The 25,493-nt window shown below is 35.7% G+C and overlaps 1 protein-coding gene across 5 annotated transcripts in view; it reads left to right on the top strand.

Annotated features, from left to right (window-relative positions):
• Positions 1–203: 203 nt before the first annotated feature.
• ETV1 (ETS variant transcription factor 1) overlaps positions 204–25,493 on the top strand; it is a 94,128-nt gene continuing 68,838 nt past the window's right edge. Inside the window, exons 1-6 of one of the 5 annotated variants that reach the window (XM_055085021.1) lie at positions 1,176–1,267; positions 1,366–1,496; positions 1,706–1,837; positions 2,637–2,724; positions 4,100–4,147; positions 13,388–13,441. In XM_055085021.1, the coding sequence (XP_054940996.1) occupies positions 1,793–1,837; positions 2,637–2,724; positions 4,100–4,147; positions 13,388–13,441 (235 nt within the window). In that variant the 5' untranslated portion in view covers positions 1,176–1,267; positions 1,366–1,496; positions 1,706–1,792. Of the gene's footprint in view, positions 279–1,175; positions 1,268–1,365; positions 1,563–1,678; positions 1,838–2,636; positions 2,725–4,099; positions 4,148–10,083; positions 10,280–13,387; positions 13,442–25,493 lie in introns of those variants that run through there. The other 4 variants (XM_007104892.3, XM_007104891.3, XM_007104894.2 and 1 more) reach the window with 4 other exon arrangements.

The raw sequence follows: 25,493 nt of genomic DNA, 5'->3' as shown, positions 1-25,493 counted from the left end.
TGGTCGCCACCAGGATCACAAATGAATTTCAACACCACTGAGTCCCTGGTCCCATCCCCGAGGCCTCTCATCCCCGGTTGGGCCGAGGCTTCTTAAGTGACTCTTTACAGCTCTAAGCCCCGTAGGAGGGTCAGGGCAAGTGGTTTCAGAATTGCAGCCCTCACTTTTTAACGTCCTAGTCATTGTCCTTGAAACTCGACCCCCCCCTTCGCCTCTCTCCCCCAACTCCCGGCTCTGGCTGTTTAAAAGCTGGAGAGGAAGTGAAAGCGTCAAGTACAGTAAGTGACACCCTCCGCCTCCGTGTATACATAACAAAAGCTCAGGAAACGTGCGGGTCCCTAGGATATCCGAGCCACCCCTAACCTATCCCTGCTCCTCCCCACCTCCACCAGGGACTGGAAACACCTTGTCCCAGTGCACACGTGGGACAGATTTTATTTTAATACTTTCCCTCACCTAGATCGCTCTGTAGTTCTCCCTTCCAACGCAATCACTCCTGAAGCAATTCCTCTGCTTCTCCCAGGTGCTTTCCCCATAGATTTTACTGTCCCATGAAAGATTTACTTGAGGATGACGTTAAAAAAATAATGTTTTTGATGCGCCATAATGGTTATGGTGGGTGTTGAAAAATGAGACGAGAACCTGGGCCAAAAACTTAGTGGGAACGAGGCTATAGTGTGAGGTGGGCTCCTTATCAGGTTCAAAGTAGAGGGGCTGGAGATCTTGAGGGAGCGGTGGTGGGAGACTAAGGAGGCACGGTGTTGGTGGATCGCGCTTCAGAGTATATATCTGACCCGAACGAATGTGCTTTTAGGAAATCAGCCCAATTAGTGGACCAAACACACCAGTAAGGAGAACTGGCGACTCGAAACACATGGCTTCGGTGTCCCCGGGCGCCTTAACAATAAGCAGCGGGTGAGGACGGCAGTCGATTTGCTCTGTGGCGTTTCCAGGCTGTGGTCACCGCGCCAGCTGGCGGAGCATGGGTATGGGCAGAGGGGTGCGGGAGATTCACGAGCAGGGGCAGCAAGCCTCCTGATTGACAGCCCGAAATCCGATCTTGTGAAAGAGACGCGGAGCCAATGGGAGGCAGCGATCCATCAGTTTGGATTGGAGGCCCCTGGAGGAGAAGTAGAGGAAAAACCACCGAATTGAGCTCTGTCAGAGGCGCTTTCGGCTTCCAAGGGGGAAGTGCTGGGCAATAATTAATGTTTTTATTAAAATTGGAGGGAATTTTTTGCAGCCGTTCGCCTAGCGTGGCCTTCAGGTGGGTCTTTCCAACAACTTTTTATGTCTCTCCAGTTAATTGCATGGTTGTGGGTTGCAAAAACTATCCTTATGAAAGAGGTGTCTCCGTCTCTTTAGTCCCGTTAGGTGCAAAGCAAGTCTCGTTGATCGCCATTGCTAGTTTTGCACACGTTTGCGAATCAGAGCTGCCCGGGGTACACCGACCGCGCAGGGAAACATCGAGAGTGTAAATAAATACATCGCCTCTGGTTCGGATTTTTGCTACTGCCGAAAATATGTAAATTGTGAACTCTCTTGGCTCTCTTTGGATCCAGGTGAAGGAGGCGGTGTAGGGAGGGTTATTTTTGTGAATGGGACTGTCGGAGGGTAATTAGCTATGCAAATTCAAGAGCTTCATTCATGATTTTTTTTTTTTTTTTTTTTTTTTTAGCCTAAAAGCCATCTTGTTCCCCTCTAGGTTGATAGAAGTCCAGATCCCGAGGAAATCTCCAGCTAAATGCTCAAAATATAAAACACTGAGCTGAGATTTGCGAAGAGCAGCAGAATGGATGGATTTTATGACCAGCAAGTGCCTTACATGGTCACCAATGTGAGTGATCAGTTCGAAAGTTGCTGTTTATAAACTTGACTCCGACGGAGGGGGTGGGGTGGGGAGGAGGGAGAGAATGAGAAGGGAGGGGGCAAGGGGGCTGGGATTGCAGATACTTTATCTGCTTTGTTGCCACTGTAGGGCGACTCTGCTTCTAGAAGCCCAATCTTCAAAATGAGCTTACCTTTCAGTGATTTGGATAAGGCATAGTTTTGTTTTTAAGACTCCTTTTTCTGATTAAAGTGCTCAAGATGAGTGGAAGAGGAGATGGAGGGCAGCAGCAGCTGCTGCTCTCAAAGTTTTTGGCTGGGTTTGTCTGCCACATTGAAAAGAATGAAGTTGAGACAAATGCTGACACTTTTTGTTTATATGGGTTTTTTTTTTTTTCATTGTCTCTCTTACATTTTTCATTTCACCACTCTGTTTTTGTTCTTTTTTTAGGGGGGTATTAGAGAGAATAAAATTCACTGTGTTTTAACCTAGCTTTGATCCAGCCTAAAACGACTTTAAGTGTAATTGCTTAATGTTGTTTTGATGTTGAGATACCATGAATATATGACTGAGAAATAGTGTATTACCATCGGCACAGGGGAGCAACTCTCCCTGGCTGTTGAGTTCTCAGCATAAGCTTTCACTGTCAAATGAACACAGAAAATGATGATTGGAATTGATACGATGGACTTTCATTTTTCTATTTAGGGAGAAGATCCAGTAGACTTTTGTATGCATGTATGTTTCTATGTGTGTGTGACATGTGAGGTTTACATTCTTTTAAAGGATTTTATCTTTCCCTTTGTAGAATCAGCGTGGGAGAAATTGTAACGAGAAACCAACAAATGTCAGGAAAAGAAAATTCATTAACAGAGATCTGGCTCATGATTCAGAAGGTGAGGTTTGATTTTGGGCTGAATCCCCCCTCTTTACCTATACTTCCCACCCTCATAAAGAAGAGAAGCACTTCAGTCTTACCTTAAGAATAATACACTTTCAAATTACTGCATTTAACCAAGACTTTTATTTGGAGCAATAAACATGATGTGACAGTTTGCGTTGAGGGATATTTTATGGCTCTGTCACAAACTAATGCAAGAAGGAAATAAAAACTTAACAGTGACATCCTTCTTTTAATCATTCTTTTGTGTTTAAATACCTTTGTCCATATGGCATACAAGTAATCCCATACACTAAGGTAACAATTTTGAAATATCCAACACAGTGGGACAAATTAGGCAGCTGTGCACACTGCTTAATTTCTCTTTTCTCCTGTATTAGAAGTTGAGCAATATACGTGATTGTTTGATTTCCCATCCCCTTACACTAAAACCATATAGTGTTATCAAACTTTTCATTGATGATTTTGATGACCACATGGTGAGGCCTTAAAATGTTCAATGAATCATAATCAAGTCCTAATTAGTAATTATAATACCTATTTGGGAAATTGGGTCACAGATTCTTTTTATGAACTGTTGGTAGGAGATCAATATATTACAAATTATTCCAGCCCTATGCAGGCATTCATAATAAACTTACCATACTTAGATTTAATTACCAAAGTTCAGTTTGCCATTTAGATTAGGTATATTGAATTCTGAAACATCCTCAAATCTTCATATAAGTATAAATAAGTTACATATGCCTCTCCCTCCCCACTATGACAGAATACACACTTTTGGACTTGATAATAAACAGGTACCAGAGAATTATCTCTCTGACTTTTGTAAACCTATTACTGTAGAAATTTTCTTTTCCAAAATCTTGTATTTAAAAGTTGTCCCTTTTAGTTTTGAGGCATTGAACTTCAAAACATATATAGTACTTTGAGAATTATACAGTGTACTGTTACATGTTTTATATAAGATTCGGAAGATAGAAATAAAACGTTTTTCAGTTCTGATTTTTCCCCTACTACTGTTTTAGCAAGAGTTGAATATATTTAAGAAAGGTTTCTGTGGATAGACATGCCTCTACCCCAGCCTTTTTGAGTTCTAGTGTATGCATGTTGTTTGAGATCCCTAAGCTTTTTTATTAAACTAACTGTTAAAAAGGGGAAAAAAAAGATATTGAGAAGTATTGCTTAATAGGCATCAAAATGGGCAGGATTATGGATATAATTAAGTTATAAATCCTGATTTCTTTTTATATTGACGCCCCTCCCCAAATTAAATTGACCTATAGTACTAATTTCATGACAAACATTTCCATTTAATGTAGGTTAAAGGTTTGCAAATCTTTTGTTTATGTCTTTGACTTGTTTTTTAGAACTCTTTCAAGATCTAAGTCAATTACAGGAAACATGGCTTGCAGAAGGTAAGGCAAAAAATAGCTTTCAAAGGAGGGGAAAAGCAACTCTAGAAGGGGAAAAAAAAAGTCCTGAACTTGCTGTCTTAATGTTCAGCCCAATTAATTGAGCTCTAAAAGAGCCACCTCATGTGTCATGCATACATTAGAGCCTCTGATGAGTTTGTCTTCGGGGAATCTGGGACTGCACTACCCAGTGTCATCACAAATTACCAGGAGAAATTGCTTCCAGCTCACAATCACATCTGCTTTTGGCAAGAACTAATGCACCAAGACTTCAAGTTCTAAGCCTCTGTTCAGATTTTAATTGCAATTGATCAGGTTTATATTATTGTACCTCGAGAGACCTCCTAGAGCCAGAACTCGGCTTGCTGTTTCCTTTAGAGCAGCGCATATCATTATTTGGTGTTCTGGTGGAGGACTTTTCTGATGGCAGAAATTAGTTTCTCTGGGTTCATCAGGACGGGATGCTTCAAGATTTAAGTGCAAGTGTCTTCTTTCCACCTTGTTCACAACACAGAACGTTAGGTGTGTATCCAGTGCTAAGGAAATCCATGGCTTTAAAATAAATCTTGGGGGGATTGGAGGATTTTAAAAATGTTTTCTGTTTGTTACTATGATGTGATGTTTATTGAAATTGACCTTTGCTATTATAACACTTTTATTAGGATTTATTTAATATAGCAAGGAGATACTTAAAGGCATTGCTTTTATTTTTGATTGCTTTTTGGTAAAATTTTGTGTTGCAGTCTATTGTATCTTTTATTGTGAAACTTTATTTTATAGGAACAAGGAGATATTGCTTCAGTACAGCTTTATACAACTTGAGAAATGTCTAATGTTGAGGGACTTTTGTTGGCGTCTATAATTTGAAATTTTTCTTTTGGATTTGGTATACTAAATGTGAAATAATAATTTTATCCTACGATGTGTTTTGTGGGAAATACAAAGAGAAAATTATAGATATTTAGGTATTGAGTATAGTTGTGTTATTTCTGTCTTTGCATTACATGGGAAACATGTAATTTTTGGAACAGATTTTTTTAAGATGGTTCAAAGAAGAGAGAGGGTCTCTTTAAATGGAACCCAAGCATTGCTGTTGCGACTCTGAGGCAGACTGCTGTGTTTTTTCTAGTGGTCTTGCTTGCAGTTGAGCAAGTTGCTGTTAGCATGTAAAATAAGTTTCTTTGTTTTGCTGATATTCTAGTTCTTCCAAAGGGCTTCTGCAATCTTTATAAAGCTTTTAAGTTAAATACCTTTTCCAGTATCCCTTTGCAAGGGTGATTGTATTTGTATGTTAATGAAAGGTAAGTATTAATGAAAGTTTTAGTTACATTTAAAGGTCATTTTGCTTGTCACTGTAAATGAAACTTATTGCAATAGATTACTTATTATTGCAACATAAGCCATGGATTCAAATGTAACTTACTCAAGAAAAATCACAGAGGCTCTTGCATGAATTTTATCTGTAAGTTTTGCAAAGTTAAATGTTGTGAGAACATTATGTTTATGAGGGAATTTATTCGCTTATCCAAAATACCTTCATATATCTATTTTAATTGTTCTGGAAGGTTTGTTGGTTCTTAAGATGTTTAAGTCTCATTGAGTCCAAGTCAGTGCACTTGCTGGCAGATTTTGAATGTGCACAGCAACTCTGTTCCTGGAATTTAAAAATGTGGAATCTGTGACAGACTCTTACCATTTTATAATCAGTTTCAGTGCAGTGTTTTACTTTTGACTTGTTTTGTTTCTTTGTCCCTCAGCTAAGTGATTTGGTAATTTATCCAAGTTTATTTTAAAACTCTGCACTGAATATTCTTACCCATGATAACTAACTTACCTGTAAATCAGATCTGAAGATTTAGCTTCATATAAAATAAACCTAGAAAATGATTGATGTATTCGAAAGAACATGGACTTTTACTTAGAAAAGAATTTCTAAGCTTAAGTAAGTTCAGGAATGAATCCTCGGAGTGTTTTATTGAATACCCAGGTGGGCTCCTATTTACAAACCGTGTGTAGGATTGCATTTTAGGGTAATTTAAACATTTTTTCAGAATACTTTACATTAATTTATCCTGTCATGATATAAGCATAACATTAATTTTATTTTTAAAAATCTAAGAGTAAGAAGAGCGGTGAGTTTTTAAAATTATCTGTTAATGGACTGCACATTTATTTTTAGCAATTTTATATAATTATGCTATTTGTATTAGCATTTTAACTTATCCCACATCTTGAACAATATTAGCTAAGAAGAGATCTCAAAATTATACTAGTTTATTTGTAGCTACATCTGTTCATTTATGTTCTTCTGGTCATCCAGAAATTAAAACATTGCCAAACTGGCAGACTATAAAACGGTTTACATATTTCTTTTCATAATTCTTTATCGCCAAGAAAGGGACCATGGAATTGTAAGGCATCTTGACCCTTTTTAAAAAGACCATTGGCAATTAACCAAGTTTCTCCCATAAGAATCCCACTGGGAAGTTAAACAGGTCTAAAAATGTTACTAGGCAGGAGAGTCAAAGTAGTTGTAATGTGTCATATGAATTTTAAAAAAATTATCAAAGTCCCTAAATACTTGGGAAATAATATATTGTTTCAGGTTTAATTTATTTTTTTCCTGTAAAAATTTTTATAAGGTAGACCCGAAGTGTAACATGGATTGGTCATAGGTAAATTATTTTGGATTATGAAATGTGTTTTATGTCCAAGGAAAAATTTGGATAGATAAGGCAGGACTTATTTGAGGGTGGGGTTGGAACCAGTATTTTCAATTTACTAAAGTCCTCTCCAAAAAATATGCTTCCATTCTTCCCCCAAATTTCTAAACAGGGATCAAAAATATGTTTTTAAAGAATATAACTTTATATTAGTATCACTTTTGAAGTACTAACACTGCAATTTTAAGGTTTTTTAACATATACACCACAATTTAAAAATAATCACATCTTATTCTGAAGAAAATTGAAAAGGTAATGTTTTCAGTGACCAGAGTAGCAGTTAAAAAAGTGAAGAATGTGCTTATTTTAAATTTTGCCATAGCCACTTTATATTGTCATTTTACTGTGTACAATTCTTTATTGATTATTTGACTTTTGCATTAGATTGCCACTGACAGAAAGACAATTCCAATTATTTGATCCCATGAAATAACGAGTTCAATATCAATTCTATCAACATCCTGGTAACGTCCTGTTTTTTTAAGTGGTGCTTTAAGGAAGGGCGTCCTAGAAATTCATAGTTAAAATGGAACCTTTTGTGTGGGGGGAACAGAAATAGAAGGATGTAAAATTGAGTTAAAAGAGGATCACATTCTTTTAAAGTTGCTTGTTAAAGTTTACCTTTAACACAACTTAAAGAAAAATAATACATTTCATATGTGTCTAATATAAATACATAGCAACTTTTGAGTGTTATTTTTGATGTTGGTCTAGATGTCCTTGAGGTTTCTTTTCATCAGTAATATTAAGGAAAATTGTCGACAGTGATTCGCTGCCATCAGGGTAGAATGTTTTTCAATTGTGTTGTAAGTCAAGTTTCATGCTGCCAGGACACTTGAGTCAAAGTTGTGCCTCCAAGAATAACCTTTCTGCACTAAAGATTATTATTACCTCATGCCCTCATGCCGATAAGCTTTTTTCCTTTTGTTTTATGTGACCTTCTATTAATAGTCAGGTTTGCTGAAAAGTAGAGATGTCATTCTGTCTCGTCAGTTCACTTTAGTGGCTGATACTAAATTTATAATCAAAATCATTTATTATGAATTTCCTCAAATAATATGTGCTCTTGTTACTCAATATACATAATGCCACCCATAATACACAGTAGTCATAATGTACTCATTTTTATTTTTTAAAAACTAGACTGTTTCTTTTTGAAACGGAACATAAATTGGGTATGTACTCATGATTTTTTTTTTTAATGTGAGGCAGTAAGGAGAAAAGGCTTTAAAAACTACATTATTTTGTATGGTTTAAATAAAAAAGGAATTGAGAATTAGGCATTAAATTACAGAAGTCCATACCATTTCTTAGAGTTGAGCAAGAGTCATTGTATGGGGGGAGGGGGGAGCTACTATCCATCTTTTTCTTGTACCAGGAAATACTCTAAACTATGAAACAAAGACTTCTTATTTGGACTTCATTGAAGGATAGCAGGTAGAGTAGAAGTATTCTATTTCTCAACATTTATTGGAAGTATATAAATGCATTTTCATCTAGGGTCTATTTGCAAAATAGAAAAATTTGTTAAAAATAGAATTCGGATTTGGTGTAGCCTAGATATCGGTTTTCCAGAGGGTCCTAATACATGTTAATGAAATATTGCTGAGCTTTTCTAATTCAGTTACAGAAAATGTATAATTTCTTGAATTTCATAATACAACTTTATTTCCTTTGATCTGTGCACAACATTGTAATTAAAATAATAATAATGATAATAATAATAGAAGTCAGATCTCAGTATCATTAGAGAAAATATATGGGTGTATAACAACAGCTGTGAGCTACGCTTAAGTTTTCAATCCTCTCTATAGGTTAGAGTTAGGAAATTGAAGTTGATTTGAGACTAAAGACAACTAAAACTTACTGTTTTCTTTCTTTTAGAGCATACAGAAAGAATGGCTTTATCAATATTAAAGATGTTTTTGTCATGGGGAAAATGGCCCCCCCTTTTTTCATCTGTTTAAATGTATTTATACTTCTGCATTAATTAGTGCTTATACATTGGTACAATCTTTTTAATGTTAAAAGCGATGTGGTATAAAACCAGGCTTAGTGGCCCCATGATTATTTTCTTCCATGGCCTGAAGCTTCATTTTAGGATTAAACAAAATATGCCTGTGTAAAGGTTGATTTTCTTGTTGTTTTACTTTTATTTAAAAGAAAATTGAAATTTCTTTAGAGAAACTTGTTTCTTAACCCTGTGAGAGTGAAATGTTACTAAGTTCAGCAATAAACTATTATAATCTTAAGATAAAAAGAGCATTTGAATAATAAGCAAGAAAAATAAGGTATTTCTTTAATGGTTTGGCTTTTTGTCCCCCTTCTTTCTTTCCTTTCTTCCTTCCATCCATCCATCCATCCATCCGTCCATCTATCTTTACTTTTTTTCTTTTTTCCTTCTTAGTTTTATACATTCAAGTTTCTGTGACAAATTACCCTGTAAAGCAGGATGGGTTAAACATATGTAAATATATATATGGATTTAACTTTGTCATTTATTTAAACGTGTACCTTAATGGATTTGAGCTGTATTTGAGACAGAGCAATAAAACTGGTATGTTTATACTGCAAGTTCAAGTTGACTTGCTTTAGCTCTTTGGAAGGGTGTGACATGAAAAGATTGCGGTTGGGCCCCATGGCTCATGCTGGACTGTGTTTTTGTGAATGGAGGCGGAACTCCAGCTCTGCCTGCTCGTCTGGAGGAATTGCTGAGGAGATCAGCTGTCTCATTCACGGGCAGAAAGAATGACTCATACATCTTCCGCCTTGTTTGGCTCCAGGTCATTGTTACAGTGGATAGAACTGGTTTTAATTAAATATTAACCCCTTTTCAACTTGACATTTGTTTCAGTTGTAATTTTTCCACTTTTTCCCTAGCTTTAAAAGAAAACCTGACAGGCGCCTAGTTTGTAAGGAAAAGGGGGTTTTTACTCGTTTGCAGCCAAACTTAGAAAATATTTCAACACTCACCTTTCCTTAAGTAATGATTATTACTTTATTTGAAGGTTTCAAATAAGCACAAAAGACGACAAACTCTGTTTAAAAATTGTCCACTCCCCACCCCAGCCCCGCCCAAGAAATGTTAGTTAAGAAAGTATATTAAAATTCAAAATACGTGTTAGTGATTCTGTGACATCAAGTTTGTGATTAATATTTTCATGAGTTTCCTTCTCATAATATGTATTGCGATGTAGTAGAACGAGAGAGAGAGAGAGAGAGAGGAGAAACAACTTCGGATAATAATCTAGGTAAATAGCTGAGAGTGCAAATACTTCCCTTTTAAAGGCGAAGTCCTGAGACTTGATGGCAACTTGTCTATTAATGTGTGATGAACTGATAGAAACGCTCCAGCTATTACCAGTAAAATCCACATGCTTCATCTTCTTGAAAGCCTTTTATTGGTCTTTTGGTATGTACTTTCTCTTCTCCTTTCTTACTCTTTCCCCTTCCTCTTTAATTACAGAGTGTGGGGAAACATTTTCTTTCCCCAAAGGTGATTATTCCAAGCATAGTTTATTATAGATAGCAGTGAAAAAACTAACTCATTTTTAGGTTGGCCTCTATTGTTAATTTTCCACTTTGGAGTTGGTATGGCTTGCCGCAAATTTTCAGGAAGCTGTAGTTTGCTACTTCACAGAATTCCCCGTGAATGGAGGAAAAAAAGGAAATGTACGATACGAGTGTGGCAATACTTTGTCATATTTTCCTTGCCCAGATCCAACTTGTGTTTTTCGTTAGCTGCTTTCCTTTGACTCTAACTTGGAGTTAGAGGTAGACTTCAGCTTTTGTCTATTTAAGTAGCATGCTGCTTCATTTGGTCTATTCAGTTTCTTAAGATTAGCTTCTGTGAAAATGTGAGTCATATGTTTTTTGTTAAAATTCTGGAATATGTTCAGGCATAAGTGTGAAGTATTTATTCAGTATGTTAAGGAGTTAGAACAGAAATAGCAGTTCTTATTCTTTTTACAAAATTGTTGGTATGTAGCTATTTTCTGTATTTGTGAGGTATAACTTCTGGTTTCTTCTCCTGAAGTTTTGCCTTCCCAACTCGCATCTCCCAACATACGCTGCTTATCCATCAGCGATTTTTACGCCTTTCTTGCAGTAATATATATCATTGAATTGCAACTTTGTCTTCTGATAGTAAGAAAAAAAAAGTCTGGCCTTTGGGACAGTCATACCAGCATATTCTGTTACAATACATTTTTGTTACTTACCCGCTATTTTTAACTATTCCTGTAAAGGGATATTAGTTTTTATTAGATTCTTGTAAATGTTGGCTTTTTAAAAGCATAGTAATTGCTGTGGTTTGATAATTTTGCATCTCGGTAGTTATCTGGGTTTAGCTGTTAATTTCAAAGGAAAACCAAAACCTGTGGATATGGTGGGAAAAATGTGTAGGATTTGATTCTATCTGCCTGCTGTTATTTATGAAATAGATATTAGAAACATTTTTTGTAATTTTTTTGGTGAAAAGACTTATTTTAATGGATACTCCTCCACTTATAATTTGTGAGTCTTTGAGAAAAATCAGGTTTACTGTACTGTCAAAAAAATGTTTATAGCTAAGAGAATGCTAATGTACAAATTTTAGCTGCGATTTTTATCCGTCTCCAATAAAATTCATTAGAAGTAAAGGTATTAAACTTGCATTGTAATGATTTGAGTAGTACTTCGTGTGACAATTGAAAAAAAGGGATGGGTGGTGGAGGTTTGGAAAAAAGAATATAAGTAACGTTTCTTGAGTATCTGATATTGTGTCTGGCGTTGTGTTTAGACTATTCCATTTAATCCTCATGAAAAACCTATATTATCACTATTAAACTGATGAGTAAAATGGAGTTCAAAGAGGTTAAATAATGTTACACAGTTTACACAGCATAACATAGAACAATGATTTGAAGGTTGTTGGCCTTTAGTTAACCTTGGTATCAGGTACTTAGTGGAATGGGAAGAAAAAAGCACCTCTTCCTCCAGTATAGGCTGATAGAATAGGTATCAGTTCTAATATGGAAAAAAAGTGCTAAATTTGTTTGGTTTCCTTAAGTGGCAGAGGATGAAATTTGTCTTCAATAAACTTAAGTATTGGTGTACAGAAGAAAGTTGTTAGAAAATAATTGAATGTCAAACTGCATGTCTTGGTGATAGGCAAAATTATCGTTTGTTATGCTCTTAATAATATGACATAAATTTTATTCAACCAAATATTTGTTTTTTTAAATCCTATTAAATAAGCTGACACAACAGACATTTTAATTCTATGTATGTTGTGTTCCTTTTTTATACAGAATTTTTAAAATGTAGAATTTCGTTTTATATGATTTTTTTTTCTTAACTCAATTACCAACACAAAACTTTCAACAAAGGCTGATTATGTTAATAAGGATTCCCCATACAGAATAGGCACTTTTCAAAAAATTAATTGACATCTGTTTTAGTATGACTTGATTGGATAAAAAGTTTCACTATTAGATAATACTAGTAAAGTAATACTAGCTAATCAGGTTATAGCTAAAGTTAATTAGGATGATAACTCATTATAAACCCAGCTTTTATGTAGTTTGTATGTGTGTAAGTGTGCATATTTGTGTGTGCAGATGAAAACTCATTTTTGTAATATGTCAGTTTGGAACAGGTTATTTTGACATCTAAATTAACTGTGATGAAAACATTCTAGAAGTGAAAAATATACTTGTGTTTTGATTGCCAAATACATTAAGTTCTTGCTCTTCAGAAATTTTTTCCTTTACTAAAAAGAGGGTAGTCATTTGACATTAGGACTGATGAAATAGTGATATTCTTTTGTTAGTGCTAAATAGTCACCTGGAAAATATTTTGCATGAAAAGATGGAGTTTGTTTTTATTATTTATTATTTTTATTATTGTGACCATAATCATTGAGATATAATATTTTATAATATATGACCAAAATCAATGATAATCTTTTCATGTAAAAAACTTTGTCACATATTTTGGCCAAATTTAGGGCAAAAATTTTTAATTATGGTAGTCTAATTGGCAGTAGACCGAACATATCAAAAGCAGATGTTTCTAAAAAGCAGAGGGATATGTGTAGTAATTACACATCATTTGAAAGAATTGTGTGGTTAATTTAAATGGGCCGCTTAAGCACCGGCAGTAGGTGAATTGAAATACTTCTTACTCCATTCTTGCAAAAACAAAAAACAAAAAAAACCCCACTGCATCTAATGGAATTCCTGTAGCTTCTTTTATTTTGCATGTTTCTTTTGTTTCCATGTGGCTGGTGAAATTCAGAGAGACTACAACTGCCACCATTTTATTTCTGACATATGTGTTTTCTGGTTGACATTGATGATGGCTTCTATTTCTCCTCCCAAATACTGCTGTCAATGCCATTTTAAATAGGAGTTCATTGGCAAATAATCATAGGTTTGGTCTCAGTCTAAAAAGGTCTTCCATGAGAGATCTTACTTGACATTCTTTATGCCTTGGCAGTTTCTCTCTTAATTTTGTTTTCTTTTTTTTTTTTCTTCAGCTCAGGTACCTGACAATGATGAGCAGTTTGTGCCAGACTATCAGGCTGAAAGTTGTAAGTATAGTATGACTCATCTCTTGAACTTTTCTTTGTCTTTGTTTCCTGCTTTTATCCTTTCTCTTTGGTTGGTCTCCACTTCCGGTGTCTTTTCTTGCATTGTGTCCGCGCCTTTTTAGCTTACAGTCATGAGGTGATTGTATTTGTCAGGTTGTGACATCAGTAGAACCCCTGTAGGATCTGAGCAGAGCTTAGGAAAACTGATTGGATTAAAAGAGGGTCCTGTTCTCTATTTAGTTAATATCCTTGGAGAAGAAACAGGGTGTGATCCATGAACGTGCAAGTGTTTACTTCCAGCTTTTCAGTATGTTCAGCCGGAAAAGTGTGTGTGCTGATGGGAGACGGTCAGTAGTTCAAATCCTTATGAGATTTATTGTATAACATAAAAATCTTAGACCACACATCCTCTGGCTTATTGTATTATTTTACACTCATGAACTTTCACCTGCTTGGATTTAATTTTTAGTCTCATTATCTGCTTCCTGGTTGCAGTCACACAAATGCAAGTAGCCATTGGCTTCTCTTAGGATCCCTTCTGTGTTTCTTTCCCCGAGCCTTGCTCCAGGGCCTGTCATAGCATGCGAGAGGAGTGATTCAGAGGTTCTCCCCTCCTCTAATCGAAGAATGAGCATTTTGCGTGTATCAACATGGTTGCCTCGGGGTTTACTTCCGATATTTATGGTTTGCCTCTATCAGCAAACTGCAGCTATTGACCTGAGGTGTGAATAGTAAAGATAAGGGTATAAATGCCATCCTGATTATAAAACTGACCTAATACATTTTTGTTCTTTTAGCACCAATTAAAGCTCTAACTTGTTTCATTTTTCCAGGCCATTGAAGGTTTCACAGGAGGCAGTAGCAACAGTAACAACAGATGCTTAATACCTTACAACTTATCAAACCCATATTTTCACACCTAATATCATAAATCTAACACAAATACCTACGTTACTTTGAGTAACAGATGTTTGTGTGCAATGTTTTCAACTTTTATGTTTGGTATCTTACATTTCCCAGGTGTCAAGGGTTGTAAGAGGTTTCTTCCAGATTCTCTCCCATGTTACATATTTTAGTTCGGCATCATTAAAATTTTTTTTCATTTGTGGTAAAATATATATTACAAAAAATTTATCATTTGAATCATTTTTAAGTGTGCAGTTCGTGGTAGTCACATTGTTGTGCAAACATCAGCACCATCCATTTCCAGAACTTTCTTATCATCCCTACTGAAAGTCTGTACTTACTAAAAAATAACTCCCCATTTACCCTGCTCCCAGCACCCGGTAACTGCTGTTGTATCAGCTTGATTTTTGATCTGAGAAGAGAATTTTCTGTACTGTTTGATATATTTATTAGACATAGGATTTCAAGAAACCTGTTCAGCTAAGGTTTAGACCTTAATTAGAGACTCTTAGAAATTCCCGGAAGGATGATGGCTAAGGATGACAGCTGGGCAAGGTCTCCCTTTCTTCGGTAAAGTGTGGAAAGAGAATGGTCACATTTCCACAGGTCCCTTCCTGTGAGGCACTGGGGTTCTTTCTAAAAACTAAACCTGTCATCTGAGTGGGAGAGTTAGTCTCATGGAGTCATTTTATATCTGAAGAAATTGGTAATGATTTTAATACTCTACCAAATGCCTAAAGGTAATTTTTTACTCCTTCTTTGCCCTCTTTTTGGTTTTTCGTGTTCTTGATTAATTTGTCTCCTTGAACTCACTTGTCTAGGTTCACAGCATATGATTTTTTCTTTCTTTCTTTATTCCTTTGATTACTCCTTCTCAAGTCACTCATCTACTTTCCCTGTCTTTCCCAGGGTTCTGTCCCCAGACCTTTCCTCTTCTTTTTCTTGTGCCATGCCAGCACAGTCCCACAGAACTTTCTGCGATGATGGGAATAATCTATGTCTGTACCGTTCAGTATAGGAGCCACTAACCACATTCCTCATTGAGCACTTGAACTGTGGCTAATGGGACTGAAGAAATTAATTTTTAATTTATTTATTTTTTATGACTTTAAATTTATGTGAACACATGTGGCTATCGGCTACTGTGGTCAGCATGCTTCTGTCGAGCTATGTCTCCTACGTCGTTTTCTCTAGTGCGGGTCTCCAGTCTGTCCCTGTCTACTGAACATCTGGTGCCCCTGATCCGCCACTGGGGTCCTTGTGCAAATTAGAAGAACGCAGCACCTCTGCACTCACCCCCTCCGCCCTCAGCTGAGCATCAGCATAAAACACCACTTACATAGCACCCCCAGTTTTCAATGTGATGCTCCACTGACAGTTCACTCTCTGTAAGGCCAATGGTGAAATCTTTACTTTTTTTCTGCCCAGCATCTCTCTTCAACTTCTTTTGCCTTTCTAAGTTGATGGCCTCACCAATCCAAGCTGAAAACCTTTAATTTATCTTCAGTCCGTCCCAGTTCTTTACCATTAACCTCCCTTTGCTTACCAGGTTGTTAATTCTACGTCTCAAAAATATCTTAATTTCATGGCTTTGACTCCATTTCTAATATTTCACTGCCTTAGTTCACACCCACTTTCTGCCTCTATGGAACTTGTGAATCAGCCTTTCTGTTGGTGTTCTTGCCTTCAGGTTTCCCTCCTTCCAGTCTGCTCTCTGCAATGATATTAACACACAGCCATGTGACCTTGTTAATTTTCTCTTTAAACTTCTTTCAGGACAAAGTCCTAATTCTTTAGCTGTACAGAACATTGTTCTATAACCTGGGCCTTGGCTATCTTTTCAGTTTTAACTCTTGCTATCCCGGCACCCTGTGTCTCTCTCTTCTCTAAACTTGAGCCTTTCTAATTTTTCAGTTCCCCAAACAGAGTGAGCTCTCTTATGCCTCTTTACCTTTGCACGTGTTCATTTTGCTTTAAAATTTTTTTTAATTTTGCTTTGCAGTCTGGTGTACCTCCAACTCCAGACTCAGCTGCAAGTTCACCACACTGAGGTCTTTCTTGACCTTTCTTTGCATCCTTACCCTGCAGAGTTAGACTCTATATAGCATCTTGTATGTTCTGGTTATTATAATATTTTTAGATACATGTCAGTAAGACTGTGAACTTCTTGAGGATTAGGAGCATGTCATAGTCAGTATGCCTGGCATGTTTCAGAAGCACAATAAGTAAAATTGTTGTCATAACCATGATCAGCTTCTTAGTGCTGATTTTCTCCTAAGTATTTTCGAAGTCCTAATTCATTTCTTAAGGTAGAAACGTCTGATCATGCCTTAAAGCATTATATATAGTATCCTTCTGGAAAAACATGCTAAAACCGTGAATGTTTAGCCAAGCACTTTCAGAATGCTGAAATTTTATTTTACTTCAGTTAGTGAATATTTACAGTTTAACAAATATGGCTCTGGGACTTGTGAATAAAACACCTAATTATAAAGGGAAACCTATAAACACACGTAAAAATAAATCTGAAATAGTCTAATAAGAAAGTGGAGGTGTGATTTATTTTAAGTTTCACTGACTTAGAGGACCATTGTTCAGATGATGGTGACCAGCTAATTTCAATCTTCACTGAGGATGGAACAAGAGGGAAATAATTTAAAAAGAGGAATAGGGCCTATGGATTAGATTCTAAAGAGCATTCCTGGATGGAGAAGGTTATCAAATATTGGAATTGAAAGGCTATCTTGTCTCCTAAATGCCCTTTACAAATGTTTGATGCTTGTCTGTCTGGAAAAGCTTAGTGAGGCAGAGAGATGCTATCTCTAGGAATAGAAAGAAACTCCATCCCCTCTGTGTGGCCCGTCTATAACTTCTATGGGGCGATTTTTTTCCAATGGGAATAATCAGATTTCCTTACATACCTCAATCAAATAAAATGCTTCTGTTTTTGCTTTTATTGCTTTAGCCCTTTGGTAAATGTAGGTTAGGAGAATGAATGGCAAGTTTCTGCCCAGCACTGTATTACAGAACATACATTCGAGTGTAACGTGTATAAACATATGTAGAAGAGTAGTGAACAGAGCATTGAAAAAATCTGAAAAATGAAATTAAACCATAACACTGGGGTATTTCCTAAAAATTTTCCTGAGCATTTCTTATTTTTATTTATAAAGTTTTTCTGTTGGAAACCTGGAATCTTAATGATGTCATGCTATAGTTTGGTAACCTTTGAAGGATGCTGACGTTTGAAGCATGTATAGACATTCAAAACAAATGAAAACAAACGAAAACATCATACATTCCCATCCTAGGAATTGAATGAAGGCTAAGAAAAACAATTATGTGGCTCAAACAAACTGTTTCTTAGAAATGAATCTTTTCAGAATTCAGACACTGTGGAAAAAGATAGAATAACTTTAAGATACGCTTTAGTCCAGAGGAAGTAGAATTATATCTCTTCAGAAAAGAGAATTAAAAGAGTATTTAGAATAATAGATGTGCGAGCCTTATCTTTCCAAAGTAGATGCAAATTTGTGTATAGACTGAATTTTTGTAAATCATGTGTTTTAAATTCAATACATCATAATCTTATATTTGAAATCATATACTTTAAATGTAGTTATACCACTAGTCTTTTAAAGTCTACCACCCCTCATTTTCTTCATTTACAAAGTTGTGTGTTACTATTTTTCTAACTTGTTCACTTCCATTTGATTGCATTAGTTCCTTTCCATGTTTCCTCTACAGTGATTCACATGATAGATGATATTCACATTTACATTTTACATTCTCCCAGAACATTCCCAGGGGTTTAGCCAGGGTTATGCAAAATTCCCAGTAGGACAGATCCTTGTAACTCTACACCTTTCTTTCACACCCGAGAAAGAACACTGGAATGCAAATCAATAAGTAGAATGATGTCATTAAAGGAATAATAACCTTGACTCTTCTCTGATATATTTATGAAAGTAAATATAAAAAGTTTGCAAATTTCTCTACTTTAACTGAAGTTTGTAACACAATACTAGTGACCCATTCTGAAAATAATCAACACAAACCAGTGTGTGCGGACTCAACTGTTTAAAGCCATTATTACATGGGTGATACGTTGTCTATTTAAATGAAAATCATAGCTGCACTTTATCTTCTTAGGAATTTTTTTTAAAAAGAATAGCACTTGGGGTGCTTTTTGCAGTGAAGTGGAGAAAAAAATACCTTAACAGATTCATGTTACAAATCTGCTTCTGAAAAAAGCTGAAGTTAGGTCTATGCAGACCCTGACTGAATAATTCCTTTTATATTAACATGCGTTTGTCCTGGGTTGGAAAGTTCCACTTAGGGTTTGTGTTTCTTAATTTTCTTCCTTTCTACTAAGCTACCTTCCTGGATTCTGTTCCTTTCTACACAGACAGTGAGTACTTTATAGAATTTACTTTTTGTTACTAATTTTGAAACCTTTCTTACCTGATTCATGTTTTGGATGTGACTGGTCAGGAAGATTTTGTCTTTTATTTCCTCTAACTGCTTTTACCAGAAGGTGAGCACACATTCACAGAGGAATTCTGTTTCTGAGATTTGAGGAAATGAGTTTTTTACTGTGTTTTGTCTTCTTTTTAAACATTTTTGGAGGTAAATTTAAGCATGTCACTGTCATCAGACTTAAACTATCCATTTCAAGGATGAAGTGTCTTCTGCCTTTCTCACCTGAGATCATACGTATGTCTGTGATCTCAGCCATTGCCAGCCCTTGAAGGTTGATTCTTTTGTGTATGGTTTTTGTTGTGGTTTTGGTTGGTTTTGGTCTGTTTGTTGCTTTGTTTTTTCTTCTTCTTTTTTTTTTTTACAGTTTAAATATTTTATCAAAGCAATATATTGATAGAGTAGGAAAACACAAGTAAGATCATTCCCCATTTTTCACAGTTCTCTTCTTTAGAGGCAACCATTTTTTTTTCCTTTGTAGTTGGCTCACATACTAAATAATGTAATTGTACTGCAACTTATTGATTTATCAGTTTTAGGGTTTTTTTGTTGTCCTGTTCAGATAGATAATCATTTTGGGTAAGTTTAAATTATTTTCCTGAAAGTCATCAGCTGTGTAATTTTACATGAGTCCAGTAATCTTATTCACACTTGAGTGTGAATATGAATAATTTGGGAAGCTTATTCAAATGCAGCTTTATGGTCCCTATCTGTGAGAGTTTGACCGGTTAGGTCTGGAATCGGGCCCTGTAATTTCTAACGAGCTGTTAGGTGATTCTGATGCAGGCCTTCCAAGGAACACAACGTTAGACATTTTACTATCCTGTTATTTACTTATTTGTAGAATAAAGATAGCAGCATCAATTTTTTGCAATTAAGTTGTAAGATGGACTTGGCTATTCATACACAATTCATTATGTAATAGGTACAGTTTCTAAAGATGTTATTAAGTAATATATTGTCATCTTATTGAAATATACTAGGGAATTAAATCTATATAAAAATGATACTGTTGAAGTGGTTTCTTCATTTTTATCATTTTTACTTGAGTTATTTGTGTTTTCCAATTGCAAAGACTATTTTCTACTTATTCTCTCTTACCTTTAGCTGTAAGATAGTCATGGCTGATTGTAGATCCCTGTCATCCTTGAATCAATTCTACTTTAGAAGGCCACCTAGTAAATTGTGAATTTTCCCAATCTGGTTAGACAGAACCAAGCACTGGGGGCCCCATCCTTTTCCAAGTACATTCATTAGGGATTCTTGTTATGAGATAGTCTACTCCTCCATTGGTAGTGCACATCTGCCCTATCTATGCCAGTTTTGAGTCCAGCAGCCACATTTTCAGCAAAAAAAATTTAATTTGGTGCTTGATTGTTTCACAAGGAATGTATTTTTCAAACCAAAATAGAAACCCAGTGAAAAATAAGCTGCATCTTTCAATAATTTTCATTTTAGATAACCTCCCAGGAATCCACGAAGTTTTAGAGAAGAAAGAAAATCTAAATTATACACCTTGGGCCTGTTTCGTAATCGTTATTTACTTATCTGTAAAATGACAAATAATCTCTCAGACCCAGGCCACGTTGTGATTGTGACTCTTTTTCCACGCTCAAGGGATAAAAGGAAGGGTAACATCTAAATATGGTAAATGCTTGCTTGAATTTGAAAGTGGACTTTAGAAAAAACATAATTAATGGGGAAATGTATAAATAGAAATTACAATAAATTACTATGTACTTATAAGTAAACAGTTGGATCAGTTTTATTAAGATCTGCTCTAGGAGATAGATCCCTTTCACAAATTTTGGTTCTACCAGTTTATTCTTCACAAGGTAGATAGTTCAGACTCAGTGCCAAAGTGAAAACCAAAAGACAAAGGAAAACAACCCCACCTTCCAAAGAAAATTGGAGTTTGTTGTTTCCTTATAGCTGAAAGCTAAAATTATCTCAACCCAAGATTTTAGCTTTTTGTTTCCTATTTTATTTATCGTTCTTTAATTTTGCTTTTAGTATAACAAATTATCCTAGAAATTAACTTCAGAAACATGCTCAAAGGGAGTACGTCAACAAATGCTTTCCACTTAGCCTGCCTATAGTTAGTAACAAATTATTTTGAGGAAAGTGATCGGTGCCTTCTTTGGTTGAACGTTACTCAATATTAAATAAGTATATCGTTATGCAGTGACTGGATTTATTAGTCTGAAAGCCAAACAGTATTTATTGGAAAATTTAGGTAAGGGATGAAGGTGGAAAAGTATTTGCAGAACCAAAGTTATGTTCATTGTTCTAGTATTTTTAGTATATACACAGATACGTATATATATTGATGAATAAAAAAAGCAAAAACAACATTTATTAGTATTTGCAAATAAAGCCAAAGCAGTCATGAAAATGAGTACATTTTGGGGCCACCAAATTTATGTAAATTTCATGAAATCAGATATAAAGGACAGATGAAGAGATAATTTGAGCTAAACTAGTACATGAGAATCTTTATATATCATAATTGTATGTTTAGTGTTCTTATGGGGTTTTATTTATATCATTCTTTTTTTTCCATTTTTTCCCTTTTATAACATTAAACGTCTACTAAATATGCATAGTGCTTATTTGCTTCTGTCTGTTAATGAATTTTCTCCTAATGAGAGTTTGTGCTGTGTCTCGCTAAGTAAAAATGGTTGGTTTGATGTGGTTGCTTTTTTAAATCTAATGAATTGTGCCCCAACAAGCACTACTTTGCTTTGGCATTACCTGAGGCTTTTGTTCACTCAAGAACGTATTTATCGACAATTTATCAGGAGTGGCTAGATTAAAAATCCTACTTATATAATGTCTGATTAAAGTTTAAGAAAAACTACTTTTGTGTGCTAATGATTTTGTATGCTGTCTTTAAATCTTATTTAAATCTAAGGTTAGCAAAGTTCATTTTGCCATGGATGCTACATTGTTAAACTGTTCAGGTTTGTTTCATAATTACTCCTAGTTGTTGAATTTACAGTGCTTTTAAGAGCGATTTTTAGATCCCATGGAAGAGGTTTGAATTGTGATTGTTCCTTTATGTTTTATAGGGAAATATTATATTCATGTTTCTGTTTGCAAAATTGGCGTGCTTATGGATGCTTACAAATGTGAGCCATGTCCATTATCTTCATTTTTATTATTTAAAATATGAATAATAAATCTTAGTAGTATAAACATTTTTATTTTACTTATGAGATTTTAATTTAACTTATGTACTGATCCATACGTCTATACAGTTGTATATTAAGGATGCTAAGTAAGTTTATAAGACACTAAAAGTTTATTCGTTTAGCGACTGTGTTTTGAGCCTATTATATGCCATGCTTTGTTCTAGGCATTGCTGATACAGTGTTGGGCAAACCAGAAAAATACCTCTGTTCTCATGAAGCTTTCGTTCTTATTGCATGTAACTGATAAAGTCTTATTCATCCCATGTTGAGGGATGTGAAATTGTATCGGGGTCAGTGTGTATTCATTGTCATTGTTCATTGTCTGTTCAGACTCTGATGTATTATGTTCTGAAGAAAATGTACTTAGGTGTTTTTTCCAAATTTTATATTTATTTCCACAGAAAGCACTCTGCTTAAAGGTGTAGCCACTGGATTTCCCAGTGGAGGACTCTCTGTGTTCATACCTCTTTAGCCTAAGCCTAAATTCCTGTGATGGTTGACTAAGAAGAATATTTTACAGCTTTTAAAAAATTCTGTACTCTCATGTTAATATTGGGTTGGCCAGGAAGTTCGTGTAACATCGTACAGAAAAAGCCGAACGAACTTTCTGGCCAACCCAATACTATACACTGTATATTACTATATACAGTGTATTATCTCTACATTTTGACATCATACTCGTACTTTAAGATTCAGTTCATATGTCATTTATTCCCTAATTATCTTTGAATTAATGACTTCTGTGTGCCCATAAATGCTTTGTGTGCATCTCAGTTTAAACACTATTTCAATTGGCTTGTAGAGGATGGATCATGTCCTACTCATCCTTGTATGACTCGCATGTTGTGGGGATTGAACGAGTATTGAATTGAATGAATAACTTCCTGGGTGCTTGGACTCTTTCTAAAAACATATTCATGCACAGGTGGCTTAAGTTGTTTGAAGTCTAACGCAGATATCTTCTTTTATTTTCCATGTTTCATTTTTATTTGAAGGATAATGGAAAGCTGTTTGCACTTGTGTAACATTAGAGCTAAGTCTCAGTTATCAGATTAGGGCTCTCTGATAAATATTATTTAAGACTCATATCTCACATTTCTCAGTAATCTCTATTTAGCACCAATACTCTGAAATAACTTGGTATTGTTCCAATTTTATACAGAGAGAAACCTAGGATGTAAAATAATTCAGTAGGTAAAGCATGTGATGACTGTTATTACAGAGGTCAGACCCCAGCTCATACTTGCTTTCTCTGTGGAAATCTTCCTTCCCTGAGAGCCCTTCCTTAGCCCACTTGTAAAGATTTCAAAACTGTTATTACCCTTGGGAGAAAACCGACATTGCTAGAAAAGAATGTTCTTCATATGGGACGTCAATATTGTTCGAAAATTCTTCTTATCAAGGCGTGATAAATTGACAGAGACCAAGAGAGCCAGGCGTTTGTCCCAAGAAAGATATTCTGTGAACTGATAAGAGCTAATTACCTGCAGGCAAGCAAGATGGGAGCACTTGGTATTTGGGGACTATTGCCAATTCTTATCTAGGCTACAGTGCTTTTTTTCCTCTTCCTCAAATATTTTATCTTTTCCAGCATTTGAGAGGTTTATGACAACACTATATATTTTCATGTTTATGTGCAGGTTTTGACTTCAGAAATGTTTCAGACCTGGCATATTTTCCTCACAGGAGGCGGAGGGAGAAGAATAGTTTGGGTAATTATGACAGTAGTACTAGTTAGCAGCAGCAGAATTAGTAAGAGTACTAGTCACAGTAGTAGTGTTCATGGAATTGCCAAAATAGTAGTAAATATTCATGAAAATCCCAAAGCTGCAGCTTGAAGAGATATTATAGTTTAGTGATATCAACAGTCTTATTTTAAAGATGAAAAACTGAAATCCAGAAATATTATTGGGCTCTGTCTGATTTTAAAAAGAGTATATGCTCTCACTTGTGCGTAGGTAAAACAGCAAATAAAAATTATACGAGGGCTTCCCTGGTGGCGCAGTGGTTGAGAATCCGCCTGCCGTTGCAGGGGACACGGGTTCGTGCCCCGGTCCGGGAGGATCCCACATGCCGCGGAGCGGCTGGGCCCGTGAGCCATGGCCGCTGAGCCTGTGCTTCCGGAGCCTGTGCTCCGCAACGGGAGAGGCCACGGCAGCGAGAGGCCCGCGTACCGCAAAAAAAAAAAAAAAAAAAATTATACGAACCTAGACACTTTCACTTATATGTGACCTTTTCTTTATCAAATTCTCTGTAACCCTGGAATAAAAAATATTTTTCTCAACCATTTTCTCATTAAAGAAGGTACTTTTAAACTCTGCAACCTTATTAGCACAAATGCCTATTTTTCAGATAAAGGAATGAATTTAATTCAAGACATCTTTATGGTAGGCTTTTGTTTATCTGCTTTACCAATTTTAGTGCGAATGTACATAATTCTTAGTTTACTATTATTTAGGTTTTTCACATTAAGTATGATCAAAATCTATAAACTGCTATAAAATTCTAGATACATTTTGATCAGAAAGAAATATATACCCTGTTTTGTCCACTTTTCCCTCTGAACTTTTCAACAGTGACATTTAATCCTAAACCATAATATGCTCTTCTTAGATTGTCTTCCAGGTACAGAGTTGCCAGGAAGAGTTCTGTCAAATACTCTCAAGGCAACTGGACTCGGTTAAAAGTGGCTCTTTCCTATCAAGATGTATGGATAATATTGAAGCAAACCCTTTAATAGCGTTAGCTTTTCCTTTGAAATGGAGGTCATGCTGTGAAGTGAACTCTTAATGCTGTTTGAGGTTGTTTTCCTCCAATCTCATGGACACAACAGTCTTATTATGTTGATTTGATTTGATTCTCTAGTCCATGGCACTGGGGCTAGAATGTCAGGTGACTCAGCTGTCTCAACTGACAGGGCTGCAGGGAAAGCCAAGTAACTGGATGTCATTGCTCCCTTTTTTCTGATTGTTTTTGCCTTCCTCAGTCTCTCCACATTCTTGTTTTCTTCTAGGGTAATCAAACCTTATTTTCCTTTCTGAAAGCTCTACGTTCATTCACCGTTTTATTGCAGATTAAAGGCTGGTGCATTAGAAGGTTATCAGCTAATCAATAAACTTCAGTCATCCCATCTTGTGATAAAACTGTTTCATTGATCAAAGTGGAAATTTAGGCCCTTAGCCTTTAAATGGCAGTTTCTGAAGGTATGGAGAATGTGCTTATGGAATGTATAGCTCAATCCTCTTATGTATATTGAGAGGTAGTCATATGAGTTCACGTGTGTGTGATGTACACAGAAGCAGATCCACATATAAAAATGTCTTTAATGTATTTTATTTAAAATATTGTTCTCACTTAAACTTTTTTTTTCAAATTCTGATCAGTAAACCTCTCTCTCCCTATCTCTCTAAATATATAAAACCTATTTTTTTTTTTTTTTTTTTTGTGGTATGCGGGCCTCCCTCTGCTGTGGC

The sequence above is a fragment of the Physeter macrocephalus genome, chromosome 5, assembly GCF_002837175.3.
Source record: "Physeter macrocephalus isolate SW-GA chromosome 5, ASM283717v5, whole genome shotgun sequence".
Lineage (NCBI taxonomy): Eukaryota > Metazoa > Chordata > Mammalia > Artiodactyla > Physeteridae > Physeter > Physeter macrocephalus.
This window is presented reverse-complemented; position numbering and strand designations above follow the sequence as displayed.